Below are 17,170 nucleotides of genomic sequence, written 5' to 3' on the forward strand. Positions count from 1 at the left end.
CCAGATCCCCTAGCTAGCCTAGGAGAATGGCATTTGCGTAAAGTTAACGACCAATGGAACTTCAATCCGTGGCAAAGCTTCGCAAGATCAGAGTGTCGCAAATGGAAGCACCGTCATGACCATGTGTTAACTGACGCAGTCATGCCAACTGAGGTAAAACCAAGTCGTACTTATATGGCTTGGTACATATCAGTTGGTTTTCAGTTCATCGCCGAAGATATGTACCTATACGACCCACGCCAGGAAACTTACACACAAGAAGGATCAACATCTAACCCCAACAACATTCTCAGCCCGGTTACTCACAACACCCTATCCGTCAAACTTTCCGTTCCACAAACACACAAACATACAACTAAAACATGTCATTCACCCAACCCCAATACCAAGAGCATACCCCATACCACCGCCAACAAATTGACCATCAACCTGAGACCCAACATCACTTCGCACCCACCCCATCACCCTACCAAAGTCGCCTTAGCCAAAACACCAACCGCCCCTCCTCCTACCGTAGCCAAGAAGCCCAAACATCACAAAACCAAAACATCTGACAACCCTATCTCTACCAAACACCCCAACAACCTTTCCAACCTTTCCTCGACGCATCATTCACACTCATGTCTCCCTTCAACCGTCCCGGTCGCCCATCCATGAGTCAACCACATCCCAACTTCTCTGGCATGGGTCATGAGCTCAGCTACGGCGGTACGCCATCGATGCATACTAAAGACTATGCTGACTTGTTTGAATACCTCAACGGACCTTCTCCTGTAGTCGGTAGTGACGCTCCTGGCCCCTTAGATGATCAAATACCGATGCAGAATCGTCAACGTGGGTTAGGGCCAAGGGTTAAGGTAGCTAGAGGATGTGGGACCGGAGGTCGGTTAGGTGATCCCGGTCATCACCATTAGGTTTCTTTGTGTAATCTCCAAACTTTATTAATATCAAATGGTCTTATATCAAATTTATCTTTCACTTATACCATAAAACACAAAAAATGCATTTTAGGAGGAGTCTCCAATTGAATTGACGACTCCTCTTAAAACCTACACATAAGCGCCAATTGGATTGGCCATGGCACCTGCCCTAGCCAATCCAATTGGCGCCTCCATTCAAGTTTTAAGAGGGGTCTCCAATTCAATTGGCGACTCCTCCTAAAAGTGGGGTATTTTGGGATTTTTTTTGAAACCAGAGGTATTTTGGGAATTTCTTTGAAAAAGTGAGTTATTTTTGTAAAAAAAACACATTTATCACTACATCCCTACATTTTATAAAAATATCAATTTTATCCTTATATATTTTTAATTAATTAATTATTTTATTTTATTTTTTTTTAAAAAAAAATTGTGTACTGGAAAACTTTGGTAGTTATTTTTCAAACATTTTTTTAATATTTTTTTTATATTGGAATAATTTGTAAAAGAGTTCCGGTAATCAATTTTTTCGTACGGGAAGACTTTGCAAAAGAGTTCCGGCAATCAATTTTCAAACATTTTTTAAAATATTTTTTTGTGTACCAGAAGACTTGACAAAAGAGTTCCGGTAGTCAATTTTTGTATACCGAAAGACTTTGCAAAAGAGTTCCAATAGTCATTTTTCAAGTATTTTTTAAAATATTTTTTGTGTAGCAGAAGACTTTGCAAAAACGTTTTGGTAGTCAATTTTTGTATACCGGAAGACTTTGCAAAAGAGTTCCAATAGTCATTTTTCAAGTATTTTTTTGTGTGTATCGGAAGACTATGTAAAAGAGTTCTAATACTTATTTTTCAAATATTTTTAAAACTTTTTTATATCTGAAAACTTTACAAAAGATTTCCGGTAGTTAATTTTTGTATACCAGAACTCTTTTGCAAAGTCTTTTGATACACACAAAAAAATTAAAAAATATTACCGGAACTCTTTTGCAAACTTATCCGATATGCAAAATAAAATAAAAAAAATTAAAAAATTAAATAATTAATTAATTAAATATATAAGAATAAAATTGATATTTTTTATAAAAGATAGGGATACATGCATATAAGTTGTTTTCCTTCATTCTTTTACCACAATTTGATTGACTCTGTTTTCTAGCCTTATAAAAATAAAAAATAAAAAATAAAAAATCACCGTTGAAATTGAAAACTAAGATATCAAATGAGTTGAAATTGAAGAGATCCTTGAGAAAAGGGGTTAACAGTAAAGATGTCAAAAATGAGTTGAAATTGAAGAGATCCTTGAGAAAAGGGGTTAACAGTAAACAGAGAATCATCCATGGAAGAACTAGCCGAAGGACTATGGGGCTTATCAGATTATCACGAAAATCAAGGCGAAATCGCAAAATCTGTAAAATGTCTGGAAGCAATTTGCCAAAGCGAGGTTTCGTTTTCCCCAATTGTCGAAGTCAAAACTCGTCTTCGAATCGCTTCAATCCTTCTTCATCATTCTCACAATGCTAATCACGCTAAATCTCATCTCGAACGTGCGGTTAGTATCTTCTCAATCATTCAATTTCATTCGATTAGCTTTTTTTTCTTAATTGATTTTTTTTTTTTTGTTGTAGCAATTGCTTTTGAAGTCTATACCTAGATGTTTTGAATTGAAGTGTAGAGCTTATAGTTTGTTGAGTCAGTGTTATCAACTTCTTGGAGCTATTCTACCTCAGAAACAAGTGTTGCTTAAAGGTCTTGAACTTGCTGCTTCTGCTGGACATGAGTATGCTTCTAAGTCTTTGCTTTTAATTTTTATTATTTTTTGGATTTAGGAATCTGTTTTTTAAATTGTGGTTTCGAGTTAATTCTAGATATTGTGGACTGTGGAGTGTAGAATTGTTGCCAAATATAGTGGGTTAATATGGTTTCAACTGCGGTCAAGTTGCGGGCGCGATCTGATTTTTAAAACTAGGAATGAAATGTGTTTGTTCGTCAATAATAGAGTTTTTAGTAAAGATTTGTAACCGAGATTTTGGCTGTGATATGTAGTTGTGGTTAATATCAAGTTAATATCTAGGAATGAGACGGGATCACGGTTTTAAAACCTTTGTTGAAGATGCCTTTTTAAATATTTTGGTACCTAGTTCTTGCAATATAAAAAAATGTTATTGCTGCGGCCCAGATTGTGGTTTTGGACGTCTTGTTGTGATTTTTGATATTGCGGATAATTGCTGTCAAATGTGGTTAATACAATTTCAATTGCAGTCAAATTGTGCTTGCAGAGATAAAAATCACGATGTTGTGACTAAGGTCACAACCGGTGACATTTTTCTAAAACCTTGAATGGCATACCATCTTTTTTCGACAATTGGGTTATAAGAAAAGCTTGTCAACTGTGATTTGGGTTTTCATATAAAAAAATTTCATGTCTCTACAATCACAATTAATAAATAGTAAGGATCGCGGTTGCCACCACAAGTTAAAATCTTGGTTAACAATGACTTTTCTTTTCTTTATGTAAAATATTTATTGCTTTCTTTTGGTTATTGAATTGGTTAACAAGATCTCCAAAAGCTTTCTATATATAATTATGATTTGCTTTGCTGCTTTGGACAACGTTCACTAAGAACATATTAGCATTTCTAGTTTAGCTTTTGGAGAGGGGTCAAATAAGCTTTTGAACTAAGCTAACATATTTTTGCTTTTGTAAAAAATGCATTGAGAAGTTATTTTTTTCCTTTTCCGTTAGTTTACATTGGAGTCTAAATCAAACAGGCTAGTTAGTATATATTAGAATTGGGGTAAATAAATGCAGTGTTCAACGCTGATAAGCAATATCTGAAACATAGGTAAAAAAACAGTACCGAAGAATAGGGATACAAAATATCCTCCTCCAAGTCTAAAAAATTATTATAAGAAGTTCCTTCCTATTGTTTATACCAGTCCTCTCTCTCACTCTCTCATCAACTTACTGTAACTGCCACACGTTTAACTGGGTCTGCTAGCATAGTATAGCTAAAGATAGTAAAGAATAGTTATATGCTCCATTTATGAATTGTGACAAGCTTGGTGCATATATTTATATGTTTTAAGTTTTAACTTGAGAGAGATTGTAAAAACAGTAGCTGTAGTCTGTATATGGTAAATGCTAAATAGTAATGGAAAATTCTGATTTGTATGAATGGAAATTCATAAGTTGTAACTTTTACGCCAGAGTGTTAAGGGTGTGTGCTAAGAGTCTCACATCGGATAATATATGGCTTGAACATGTGTTTATAAGTGGGGGCAATCCTCAATCTACCAACCGATTTTGTAGGGTTGAGTTAGGCCCAACCACATTTCTTAACATGGCATCAGAGTCTCATTTAAGATCCGGTGGGCCACCTATTATGGTTTCCGCTATCGGACAATCCACCATTATTTTCACGCTCCAGATGTCTAGTCCTGGGTGTGAGGGTGTGTGTTAAGAGTCCCACATCGGATAATATATGGCTTGAACATGTGTTTATAAGTGGGGGCAATCCTCAATCTACCAACCGGTTTTGAAGGGTTGAATTAGGCCCAATCATATTTCTTAACATGGCATCAGAGTCTCGTTTAAGATCCGGTGGGCCACCTATTATGGTTTCCGCTATCGGACAATCCACCATTATTTTCACGCTCCAGATGTCTAGTTCTGGGTGTGAGGGTGTGTGTTAAGAGTCCCACATTGGACAATATATGACATGAACATGTGTTTATAAGTGAGGGCAATCCTCATCTTGCAAGCCGATTTTGTAGGAATGAGTTAGGCCCAATCCAAATTCTGAGACTTTTCCCTCTTTTCACGCACCTGTACCATTTGTTTCATGATAAATAACTAAACTCGATAGTAATTGTATACCTATACGGCTATACCTACATTTTCAGCCCGAAAATCACATTTTACTTTTTCCCATTAGTATTCATGTCTGACAAAGGTGTTGAATATTTTATATTGATGAAGAGTTGGAAAGCTTCTTTTTTTAATTTCTAAATTACAGGCTTCGAATATTTAATTATTTGTCAAGTATTTTTATAATGTGCTATCAATATGACTGCGTTGCATGCAAATCTTACCAACTAATGCTGCTTCTGTTACATGTTTTTTGTTTATCATGTTGAAGGATTTCAACAAAGTTGTGGTCTTGCAACTTCAATTCACAGCTTGCAAATGCTTTGTCAATTGAAGGAGACTACCAGGGTTCATTCTCTGCTTTAGAATGTGGATATGACTGTGCTACAGATGTACGCAACCCGGAGTTGCAGGTTAGTTGTTGTGAAACCTGAATAGTATATTTCAAATATGAATAATGTACGAGCACCAATCTCTTTATATAGACTATTCTAATCTAATGGGCCTAACCAATGGACTTAAGGTCCGAATATAAATTACTACTAACAATAGTAAAAAAATAACAACAGTAACAGTTAAAATAAATTATTTACAACAGTTGTCAAAAGTTCATTTGCTTCCTTCTCTGCCCTTTGCGTCTGAGTCATAAATTAAACTGAACTCTCACCACTAATAGGTAGAACCTTCTGGAAATCTTTTCAAATTTTACACCAAAAACCTTAAAATTACCTTTTTAATAAACTTTTAATAAAGCTATAACAAATACAATTAAAACTAAATTGAAATTTTTAAGTGAACAAATTCCCTCTTCTTTTTTCCTTCCCTTATTCTTAACTCTTTACTTTCATCCTTCTTAACTGGTTCTATTTTGGTATTTTACTTCTTTTCAACAGGTTGCATGCGTGTCAACACTTTAGTTTGCTAAAATAAGGGTGTTCCAATTATGCCGAGTTTGCTATAATATTTGCCATCTGTCTGTCAGTAATTCCTTGTTTTATTGTTTGGACCAGATGTTCTTTGCCACTTCAATATTGCATGTCCACCTCATAAAATGGGATGATACTAATTTGGTTGAGCAAGCTGTTAATAAATGCAATGAGATTTGGGAGTCAATTCAGCCAGATGAAGTGAGTGCAGATGCTCTTTAGCTTCTAACTTTTCCATGTATAGACAATGTTCACCCACAGACATTAGCATGTTTGCAACTGAACTCTACCTTGATTCCTTTTTGAATTTAATCTAACTCTTTACTCATTTGCTTCCGCACAATCCTCAGAGACAACAATGCCCTGGCTTGCTCTTTTATAATGAATTACTGCATATATTCTATCGAACGCGGCTATGTGATTACAAGAATGCTGCACCCCATGTAGACAATCTGGATGCTGCAATGAAGGCTGAAAGGAAGCAAACACAACATATGCAAGAGCTAGTGAAGGAGCTCAGTGCTTTAGATCAAAGTCTTTCCAGGTCTGGTCTTCACTACAGAGAAAGGGCAGCACTGTCTGAGAAGCAAGCCATGATTCAAGAACAGCTGACAAACATGAATGGGTTCAGTTCAACTGGGCGGGAATCTCTTGAACCAGTATATTTTGGGAATGGTAGAAGGACACTAGGAGATAAGCTTCAATTAGCACCGCCTCCTATTGATGGGGAATGGCTTCCTAAAAGGGCTGTCTATGCGCTCGTTGATCTAATAGTTGTTATATTTGGGCGCCCCAAAGGACTTTTTAAGGAGTGTGGAAAGCGCATACAGTCTGGCATGCGTATAATTCAAGGTTGTTCGGTAACTGTTTTTGGTCTCTGTTTGCATGCATTTTCCTTCTTTTGGCTTTGGATCAATTTATTGTTATTGGCATGTAAAAGCAAAAGCTTTAGACTGCAAATACAAGTACTAATTTGGAATTCAAAATAGAAATTGCTGTTTCAAATTTGCACTTCCTCAGGCTATCATCGTTACTACTTGCCAGATATTCTATATGTCTAATCACAGCCGTGAAATGTATTTTCTGGTTGTTTCTAGAATTTAATGTTGAATGCATTTTGAAACATCATTGGATTAGAAGCATCACTCCTTTGGATTATTCTTTCAGAAAACATGATCAACAAGTTGATTTGTTTCTGTTATTTGCGCATATGGATTTCCATGTTACTAACTGCTGTTGTGCACTGCTGTTGAGACTGAGTCATCCTTGCCACTTTCAAGTCACTTTCCTTATGAAAATGATTTTTCTTCCTTGCAGGTGAGTTAGTGAAGCTTGGAATTACTGATCGTGTCAGAGGTGAGATTCATTATTCTTATTATACCCACAAGATTACTATGGTTTTATGCAAACAAAGAATCCATATGCACTGGTTAAACTTTCTTGTTTAACAGAAGCGGACTTGCAACAATCTTCTATCTATATGGCTGGAGTATACTTAATGCTACTAATTCAGTTTCTTGAAAACAAAGTGGCCATAGAGCTCACACGGACAGAGTTCGCTGAAGCACAAGAGGTTTGTTATCTTCATGTTGTGCTTATATATTTGGGTTTCTGTTGTATATTGTGTGAGCACTAAGGACGAGCAATGCTATTGATAGCTTATCGAGGTTCATGGTGAAAGGAGAAAAACTCATGGCATACTAAAAATGTTGTTGAACACAGTTAAAAAAAACAAGGAGAAAAAGTAGAACACCGTTAAATAAAGAAGATAAAATCATATAATTGAAATCAAAACAAAAAATAAAAGTAGGACAAGAATAATATTCTTTTTGCAGAGCAGAGACTAAGAAACTCACAATTTACAACACTGTTCTGTCATCATGGTCATTTAAGAAAGAGGATGAGATTGAGAATATGTAATAACTTGCATTGCATTCTGTTAAACTTCAAATCTCATTTAATATCCACCTTATTAGCTGGCTTGCATTTGGTGATATGTTTCTGTTAGACTCTTCAGTTTTGTAACTGATATTAAATTATTAGAAGAGTTAGTGGGAAATTATTAGAATGATTATATTATTAAGAGTGTTTAGGTTTAGAATAAATAGGGGAAGACATTGTGGAGTTGGTCATCGTGGAGTTGGATAGGAAAAGGGGCCATTTTGGCATTGGGAGGTGCAGACCCTCGAAGTTCTGCGGTACTCTTGTGTAATAGAAAGGGATTTTCCTTATTTTCTTTTATATATCAGATTCTTGTACTTGTGTTGTGGATTTAAAAAGTTTGTAGTGAATTTGCATCATGTCATACTTAAAATATGAAATAATTAATGGCAACCTGTGCAAATTTTCATGCTTTGTTACAGATGAAAAATTGGTTTACGCGTTTTCCAACTAGTGTAGTGGATTGAAAAGTTGGCAGCGAATTTGCATTCTGCTATACTTGAAATCATTAATGACATTCTGTGCAAAATTTCAGGCATTGGTACAGATGAAAAAATGGTTCATGCGATTTCCGACTATATTACAGCCATGTGAATGCATCATTGAGATGCTTAGAGGCCAATATGCTCATTCTGTTGGCTGTTATACCGAAGCCACCTTTCATTATATTGAAGCAGTAAAGGTATATATAGTATATATTTTTGTAGTGATCAAGACTTACTCTTTTCAGCTTATTTACTTGTGATACATTTATATGCTGGTTTAGCTTGCTTGAGATCACATGTAAGGTGTTTTGTTTAGTTAATAATATGAATTCTTGATGGTGATACTTTAATGGTCATCCTGATATAACTTCATTTTTGTGTAGCTTACAGACAGCAAATCAATGAAAACTATGTGCGAGGTTTATGCAGCTGTTTCTTATATCTGCATTGGTGATGCTGAATCTACTTCACAGGTGTAGTGATACCTCTAGTTGAATTGGTGCTACTTACTTTTTTTGAAGCAGGTTGAACCCATGGGCATTATTTTGTTAACAAAAACATATTTTGCCTGCAGGCACTTGATTTGATTAGGCCAGTTTATGGTATAATGGATTCTTTTGTAGGAGTTAGAGAGAAAACGGGTATTCTTTTTGCTTATGGTCTTTTATTGATGAAGCAGCGGGATCTTCAAGAAGCAAGGTAATTTTTCGTATAACTTCTATCCCAACTCGACCGGGGCTGTTTGTCTCGATGTGAATCTCCAATTTATACTCTTGTTTGTATGGAAAATTTTCTACTTTCTATAGAAGTTATTTTTTGAACGTTTATTCAAATTCCAGTTCGGTTGTTTCTCTGGATGTGAATCTCCAATCTGTAGTCTTGTTTGTATGGCAAATGTTTCTACTTTCTATATCTATTTGATTCAAAATGTTTTATATCAATGCAGAAGATTTCCCCACGACTTCGGTTGAATTAATCTGCAAATACAAACAATAACATTGACATATTTCTGCTTTGTCTGCGTCACAGCTATCATTCTTCAATTTTTTCAAAATAGCTTATTCTGGTTTAGATTATTGTGTTCAAAATAGCTTATCATCTAAAGCTTTCTAACTGAACTAGTTATTTTCATCTTCAAAAATAGAAGTGTTTTTGTTAGGTACTTGGTTTGGGCCTAAGCCCAACAAATGTGTCGAATAGAAGAATGAGTTATATTTGCTGATGTGGCTAGTTGGTTAGAGGGGAGTGATAGTTATATAAAGGATAGTGATAGCAAGAGAGAAGGCATTGAGAATTATTCAGTTAGGAACCGTAATGGTTTGGACAGAGAGAGAATTGTCTCTTCTCTGAGGAGCTTTGCTTTGCTGAATTGCAGGGGATAATCTTCTGCAATAGTTACTGTTTTTCTATTAATAATACAATATTTTCTCTTGAATATTGGGTTCCTAACAGTTTTTTTTTCCCTGGAAATAATAAGCAAAGATTAATATTTAGTTTATGTCTGCAAATGCAATTAAAGATCAGAAAACATCTGTCTTAAAGAAAATATTTACAACACATTTTCTCAGTCTCTCATGATTACTTGAATTTGTACGTGTCTGAGTGAAGAAGTCTGGAAGCACAAAATTCATGAGCTTGAAGAGGACTACAAATCAGTTTAGAAAATCAGAACAAATCATGATAATATATTAATAATAACTTAATATAAAATCTGATATTAAGAGATTATCTAGGATATGCTAAATTAATATAAAGACACTAAATTAATATGAAGATATTATAAGATATCTTTTAATATTCTAACACATTACATGGATACAGACATTAAGAACAGTTTATGTGTGCCTTAGTTTGATGTTTTTATTTCTTCCTCTTTCCTCTAAGTTTTAAATTTGTTGTAGAAATCGCTTGGCGAATGGATTGCAGCTGGCACATAATTTTTTGGGGAACCATCAGCTTCTTTCCCAATATTTGACAACCCTTGGTAGTTTGGCCCTTGTATTACATGACACTGTACAAGCCCGGGAGATTTTGAGATCGTCTTTGACCTTGGCAAAGAAGCTTTCTGATGCTCCTACTCAAGTCTGGGTGCTGTCTGTTTTGACAGGTACTTCTCTTAATAGTTTTTTTATTGTTAACATATCTTTTTTACTACTTTTAAATGTGCCCAAGTTATAGTTCCCAGAGCACACTACTTTATTCTTGTCTGTGTATTTAGATAGCTTCCACTGTATCTTGCATTTCTTGCAGTGTGCTCTTTTCTGGTTTGTTGATAAATATTGTTTAAGAGGAACTGGTATGGAAAGTCGGGGTGTATTTTCTCTCTGAACTGCATGGAACCTATACTTGTAAACATTATTATTTTTTCCTTTCTCTACATGTGCTCAAGTCTAACCTCACTAATCTTATCAAAGAAGCAGGTGCCGTTCAAAGTCAGAATTTCATGTGAACTGGACTAATTGAATTGGTATTAGCGATCTGATGTTGGTTTGTAGATTCTGTTGGAAATCATTTCCTGTTACATATGTTGGTGTTTTAGAAGATCAAAGGCCAGTCATTTATTTTTACACTGTTTTTGTGGCAAAAGAATTTGAAATTATAATTGCTTAACCAGAGTGAGAAATTCAAGAAAGTTGGAGAAAGTGTAGTGGGAGATTCCGGAAAATAAGGAAAAATCATAAAGGAAGTGTTGTGTGAATTGCAAGTATTATCGAGTGAATGAATGTGTTGAGTATCTATGCTTTCTCACGTGTCTTTGGATACACTCTTACCCTTCCTTGAGTAAACTTGCCACACCTTGGGGTCATGAGATAGAGTTTGTGCTGTTATCAATTCATCAGGTCCAGCCCCAAAAACAGTGTCCCTAACATAATCCCGCACAATCTTACGATCAAAACTTTGATTTGGTCCATTGGACAAGTGTTTGTAGAAAACTAGTTCGTTAATTAGTTGACACATAACGGCAACTTTTATAGGCTAACAAATGGGTGGATGAATGTGTTTTCTTCATTTCTTTTTTTAAAAATTTATTTTAAAAAAATGGTGTACTTGGTTCTTGCAGCTTTATATAAAGAATTAGGAGAAAAGGGAAGCCAAATGGAGAATGACGAGTATAAGACAAAGATATCAAAAGATTTGCAGAAGAAACTGACTAATGCACAAGCATCCATTTATCATATTGAAATAGTAAGCTCGTCTCAACAAAGCAGCTCTATCTCTCTGTTTAGGTTTTTAGTTAATTATGGTTTGTTTCACCATTTTGATTAACAGATTGACAAAGCAAGATTTGAAGTTCAGCCGTCACATGAGTTCAACCTCAAGCGTAAAATGGCTGGCCAAACTGCGGGAGTCAATCTTGATATTCCAGAATCTATTGGTCTGCCAGCAGCCTCACCTTTTCAACCATCAAGGCTAATCGATATAGATAATAGTAGCGGTAGAAGACGTGGAAAACGAAGAAGTTAGTGCTTTCATTCCTTGAAGCGAACCCTGTATACTATTGTGAATTAATTTACTGGCAATTGTTCCAAGGTGCAAGCAGGTTGAAGAGTCTCTCAGATCAGGCTCTCTATCATGCATGCATCATCACTGTTAAAGATCCTGCACAGTTAATTTAGGCTGTACTCATAAGTTACACCGAGTAGGATAGATGGACGAACTCACTGGTTAACATGTCAAGATTGTAACATTTGTATCTAGAGAGAAAAAAAGTAGAATATGTTGTATTATTGTGTAGTTCAGTTATAATTTATTGTGTTCAACTCGGCTATTTATAGTATTTTTTATTTAGTTTGCAGGTGTCAAAATTGCTTTCTCATTGCAAAATTGTTAAACATATAGAATTTCATGTATACCACGTTTGGATGAAATGTTTTGTTTGACAAGGAATTTCATTTTATCTATATACTTTTTCTGCCCTTATTCTCTGAAATGCAATATGGAGTTTATGAAGCTTAGATGTTTATTTGATTGTTTTAAGATTGGAAAAAGCAGGGATGATAAGTTGTAGAAGCATTAATTGTTTGCGCTAGCAGCCATTGGTATCTGGTGACGTTGCTTCCAGAAATCAGTTGATGGTGGGGAATTTAACAGTGCTGGAGTAAAATGGTCAAGTCTCTTCTAGTTTAACAGGCAGTCTTGAATCCAGATTGAGTCATTAATCTTTGTAATTGTATGGGGAAATGCTAATTTACAGCAGAGAAAACCATGGGTAATACAACCATGCTTTGGAAAATCCCAGCTGCTTCATCTTGAACTCAACATTGGCAAATTTGCAAGAGCTTTAGGTAGTACTCTTAGGCTTTGTTTAGGAGTTTGGAGGGGGAAGGGGCGAAGAACTTTGAAAAATTGATTGGAAGGGTTTTGGAAGGTTTGATTTTATTCATAATATATAGGTCTCTAATTTTGGAGAATTGAATTTTTTAAGGTTTTGGAGGGTTTAGACAAATTGTTCAAACATAATTTTTGTAATAATGTTTCAAAAATTTAAAATATATTAAATTATTTTATCATTCTAAATAATTTTTGTTTCAAATTATTATATATTTTTCTATATTTTTAAAAAGAATTATTTTTCGAAGCCATTATTTTTCCTCTTCTCTAAACTCTCAAACAAAGCTTTAAAGTTCGTTTGAGAGTTGCCTTAGAGTCCGTTTGAGAGTTGATTTTTGAAGAATTTTGAAAGAAAATGTTTTGAAGAGTTGCATCTATATTTTAAACTGTGATATTTTTAAAAATTTATAAAATAATATATTATATTAACATATAAAATTATTTTTTTAAAAATATCAAAAATATAGACACAATTATTTAAAACTTTATCTTTTAAAATTCTCTAAAAATCAACTTTCAAACGGATCCTCAGACAACAAACTAATAAGACAAGTAGGAGTTTTGTCCAGGAGAGTTTCATCTCCATCATAAAGTTATCAAGTTGAGGTTTAAGAAATAGTGGCTAATAAAAAATATTTTACAAAATACAAATAATTTAATATCTTTTTCTCATATTTTGTGTTTAGGGTTTATTTTAATCTCTTAATTTTTAAAAATATTTCCCGTTAATTTTTTCATCTAATTTGTTAGTCGAAATCAATGACAATCTATGTAACATTGACGTGGAACCTAATATCCATGTCAACTGGAACGTTGTCTTTTAGTTGTCTCTGAATCGGTCACAAATTCAAATTTCTTTGTGACATTTCATCAAACACCTTTCTTACACTATATTTTTTTTTATATTTTTCCGGGTTTCAAATTATATTTTAAAACGAACGAGTGTTGCACTTCCCATCCTTAGAGGTGAAAAATCACAATTTAGAAATTCAAAAATGCACCTCTTCATTCCGAAAGTATATCTTCAAACGCATCTATTCCACACCAAAACACATTCTAAGTGAGACACTTATATTTTCTCAAAAGTTATCTTTGAACTCACCCCTACAATGAGTTTGTTAATTTCAGAACTAAATGACAAATATGGGAGTGCAGTTTCGAAATTATCAAACAAAAAATTTAATAAAACATCACCAGCATGTTTGTTTAACTCATGATCATACTATCATTTTTTCTTTAAATCCTACTAAAATCTCTTTCCACACTTAATCATCCTTTCTATTTCAATATAATATTTCTTTGTTTTTTCACATCAAAAAAAGAAAAAGGTGAGTTCGACTCGCTTATCAGATGCTTGAGACTTAGTCTATATTTGAGTTCAAGGTTTAGATAATCTAGAAGCCTATCAAGTCTAGTTTTGAAGAATCTTAGGAATATATTTATAAGATTATAATCACTCTCTCTTCAAAACATGTTCATAATTTGAAAAGGTTTACGATGATCTGTTTGATTTGGCTGATTTGATAGAAGTAGAAATGAGATAAAATCTCAGGCTAAGTACAAGTCACTAATCATTTCGAGAATGTGCTCTAAGGTTCGATAGAATAAACCTTCGATAGAAGCAATTAGGAGATTTAAAAGGAAGTTTGAAACAACAAGAGCAGTTCAAAGCAATTCAAATGTCGAAGACACGTGGAAGCAGTCTAGAAGCCTGAAGGCTACGTAAGAGACTATGTGTCGAATTCTGCGAAGATAACCATTATCGACGGTTAACATTGTAATAATGTATAATACAAGTTTAGTCATGTAAACAAGGATTGCGAAATTCATTAAGTATTCTCTATAAAACTTAAGTATCCAAGTCACATAGAGAAAAGATTTTGTGAAAAGATGTATGAACATGCATCCTTTCTTTTAATTCTTTAAATTCGAATCATTTTATCTTTTATATTCTTTATTTAATCCTTATTTTCAAAGTAATTCTGCATTGTTTTAGTTAAAGTTTATATTTAAATTCTTGATATTCGAACATCAATATTCAAAGCAGAAACATATTTTTTTCAGATCTTTTTCACAAATATATCCTAAGATTTTTTTCGAGTTTAATCCTGTAAGTGAACAAAAGCTTATGATTTGATTTATCAAAAATAACAGTAAACACGGTATCGATTATTTTACCAAATGGGTTTAGACCTAAGCAATGACGAAGATAGTCGCGAATAAGGTACATCATTTTCATTGGCAAAACATTACTTGCAGGTTCAGGTTACCATAGACCATAGTCTTTGACAGCGGTACACATTCACCAACATTTTTGTGGTTGATTTTTATAAAAATCTAGAAATCCAAACAAAGTTTATCTCGGTCGAGCACCCCTAAGAGAGTAGCCAGATGAACTTGGCCAACAAGATCATACTCACCAACATGAGAGAAAAACTTAATGAAGCCTAGGGACTTTGGGCTAAGCAATTTCATGAGGTAATTTATATTCCATAAAATATTTTTTTAAATATTAAATAAAAATATCCCTCTACTCTATAACACGAATATAAAGGATATCGTTAAGTATTGCATGTACTATGGTCTTATCACTCGACACCTCACTCATCGACCATGGAGACCCCCCTCTAAATGGTATATGATTCAAACACGATGGTCTCAATTGATATCAACATACCTACTTGGAGACAAGAGCACTTTAATGAAGAGGACTGTCAAGCCGAACTCAAAAGTTTAATCAACTTGATATAAGAAGTTAGAGAAATGGCTCAGATTTATGAATTTGTGGTAAAGCAAAGAGCGACAAGGAGGTACAATATAACACCCTAAAAACTCGCGTGTAATCATCAAATAATTTAATTAACAAAATACAATCACATAGGGTGTCATTCACAACAATCATAGTCTGCTCCATAACACGGGTTACAACAAAACATTTTACTGCATACATTTGCACTTAAGATGTTTACACGACATCCAACTCATCTGAATATCTTCGCAGCGAAGTCATAATAAAAAACATACCAATTTAAAATCTCATAATAGTTTTCATAACAAAATTAAAAGCACCGAAAATATAAAACAAATACGAGAGCATGCATTGCCTCTCAGAAAATTTTAACAAAAAACAAATAATTGCTCCTCAGTGTTACATACCAGAGCATAACCAAAGCTAACACAAATAAGCTAAAAGAGATAGCTCCAGGAGCTAACTTCCACTCACAACAGCGTCTCTACTCTTGAGTATCTACATGATGCCCATGTAAAGGCAACATTCAAACAGAAGAGGTGAGAATTCATTTCAATAATAACAACATAGAATGTAAAATATGTTACAATATCTACATAATCATGCATAATAACATATCACATTCCCAAATTATCACCAGCATCGCATATAACAACATCATCATCACACATAGTCAAACTTCATGCATATAATTCATTCATGTTATGCGACTCATGACAACGACAACGACTCATATGCATGTTGTCATACCCCAAATTTTGCTCCAATTAATTCATCTGCATTCATCCATTGACATTCATTCAAATGAATCATTCATCTGCATCTCATTATCTGAACTGATTCCTTATGGACATTTCATTTAGTCATAACGATTTCATTTCCCATACATAAGTCAGGATTAATAACCACTTTGTTTTGATTTATCTGTTCTGGTCAGTTCATGCATTCGTTACATGTCCATAATAGAAATTGGTGACGGATTTCACCTAACCTTAGTCAGATTGATTATTTAAGGTTTTTTTTCGTGAACTTTCATAAGGTTTTAGTTGATGAATTATATTGAGTGCTTCTAACATGAATGATTAGAGATTTTGTTTTGTGATTATTATGTAAGGTTTTAGCTTTGATTAATTAGGGCTATGTCCTTGCGTTCCATTTCAAAATAAGCTAAAGTTCTAATTGATCTTGTCTCGGTTTTATTTTTGTTTATTAAGTTCTAGCAAGAAAGCTTTTATGTTGATTGGAAATAATAATAATAATAATAATAATAATAATAATAATAATAATAATATAATAATAATAATAATAATAATAATAATAATAATAATAATAAATAACAATAATAATTTATTTTTAAATTTGAATTGAGTCAAGAATTAAAAATATAATAATCATGATAATATTGTTTTTTTCTACCAATTTGAGTTAAGTAAGTCGAAATACATGGTCACATTTTGGGTTAACCGTTCATTCTTTTCTTTTATTTCTTAAAATATTTAAATCAACTCATTGTTTCTCTTTATTTTATTTTTAGTTTAATCCTAGTTTTTTTTTAAGAAAAAGACTAAAAAAGGAGAACAAATATAGAAAATAAATAAAAATAGAATCAACTTTTTCTTAAAACTATAATTTTGAGTTTCTTTTTCTTAAAACACCAAATAAGATGAATATCAGTAGAAACTTGAATTTTTTTTTTCTTTATATCTCTTTTGTTATTTCTTTTAAAATAAAAATAAATAAATACATAAGAGTTTTCCATTTATTTTCTGGTGTTTTAGATTATGTTATAATTTTTGTTTAAAAAGTTAATTTAGTTATTTTTTTTGTATTCTATATTATGGTATAAGAAATTTAAAAAAGGTTAACTTATTTATTTTCTTGTATTCTAGATTATGTTATAATTTTTTTAAAAAAAGTTAATTTATTTATTTTCTTCTATTTTAGATTAT

General features: G+C 33.3%; 1 protein-coding gene across 1 annotated transcript; it reads left to right on the top strand.

Annotated features, from left to right (window-relative positions):
• Window positions 1–2,099: 2,099 nt before the first annotated feature.
• Window positions 2,100–12,009, top strand: LOC127118415 (sister chromatid cohesion protein SCC4). The gene is made up of 13 exons (XM_051048611.1): window positions 2,100–2,469; window positions 2,546–2,697; window positions 5,060–5,201; window positions 5,799–5,915; window positions 6,065–6,566; window positions 7,032–7,070; window positions 7,166–7,287; window positions 8,191–8,337; window positions 8,524–8,613; window positions 8,715–8,839; window positions 10,042–10,247; window positions 11,202–11,326; window positions 11,411–12,009. Exons 1-13 carry the CDS (start codon window positions 2,257–2,259, stop codon window positions 11,603–11,605), a joined length of 2,175 nt encoding a protein of 724 aa, XP_050904568.1. The 5' UTR covers window positions 2,100–2,256; the 3' UTR covers window positions 11,606–12,009.
• Window positions 12,010–17,170: the final 5,161 nt, after the last annotated feature.

This window comes from Lathyrus oleraceus, chromosome 2 (assembly GCF_024323335.1).
Source record: "Lathyrus oleraceus cultivar Zhongwan6 chromosome 2, CAAS_Psat_ZW6_1.0, whole genome shotgun sequence".
Taxonomy (NCBI): Eukaryota; Viridiplantae; Streptophyta; class Magnoliopsida; order Fabales; family Fabaceae; genus Lathyrus; species Lathyrus oleraceus.

What these genes read in the sequence shown, in the direction of transcription:
- LOC127118415 (XM_051048611.1), top strand. Translation starts at nt 2,257, where the DNA reads ATGGAAGAACTAGCCGAAGGACTATGGGGCTTATCAGATTATCACGAA. An exon ending in AGTCAATTCAGCCAGATGAA is followed by an intron (nt 5,916 to 6,064) that starts GTGAGTGCAGAT and finishes CACAATCCTCAG; the next exon opens with AGACAACAATGCCCTGGCTT. An exon ending in TGGCATGCGTATAATTCAAG is followed by an intron (nt 6,567 to 7,031) that starts GTTGTTCGGTAA and finishes TCTTCCTTGCAG; the next exon opens with GTGAGTTAGTGAAGCTTGGA.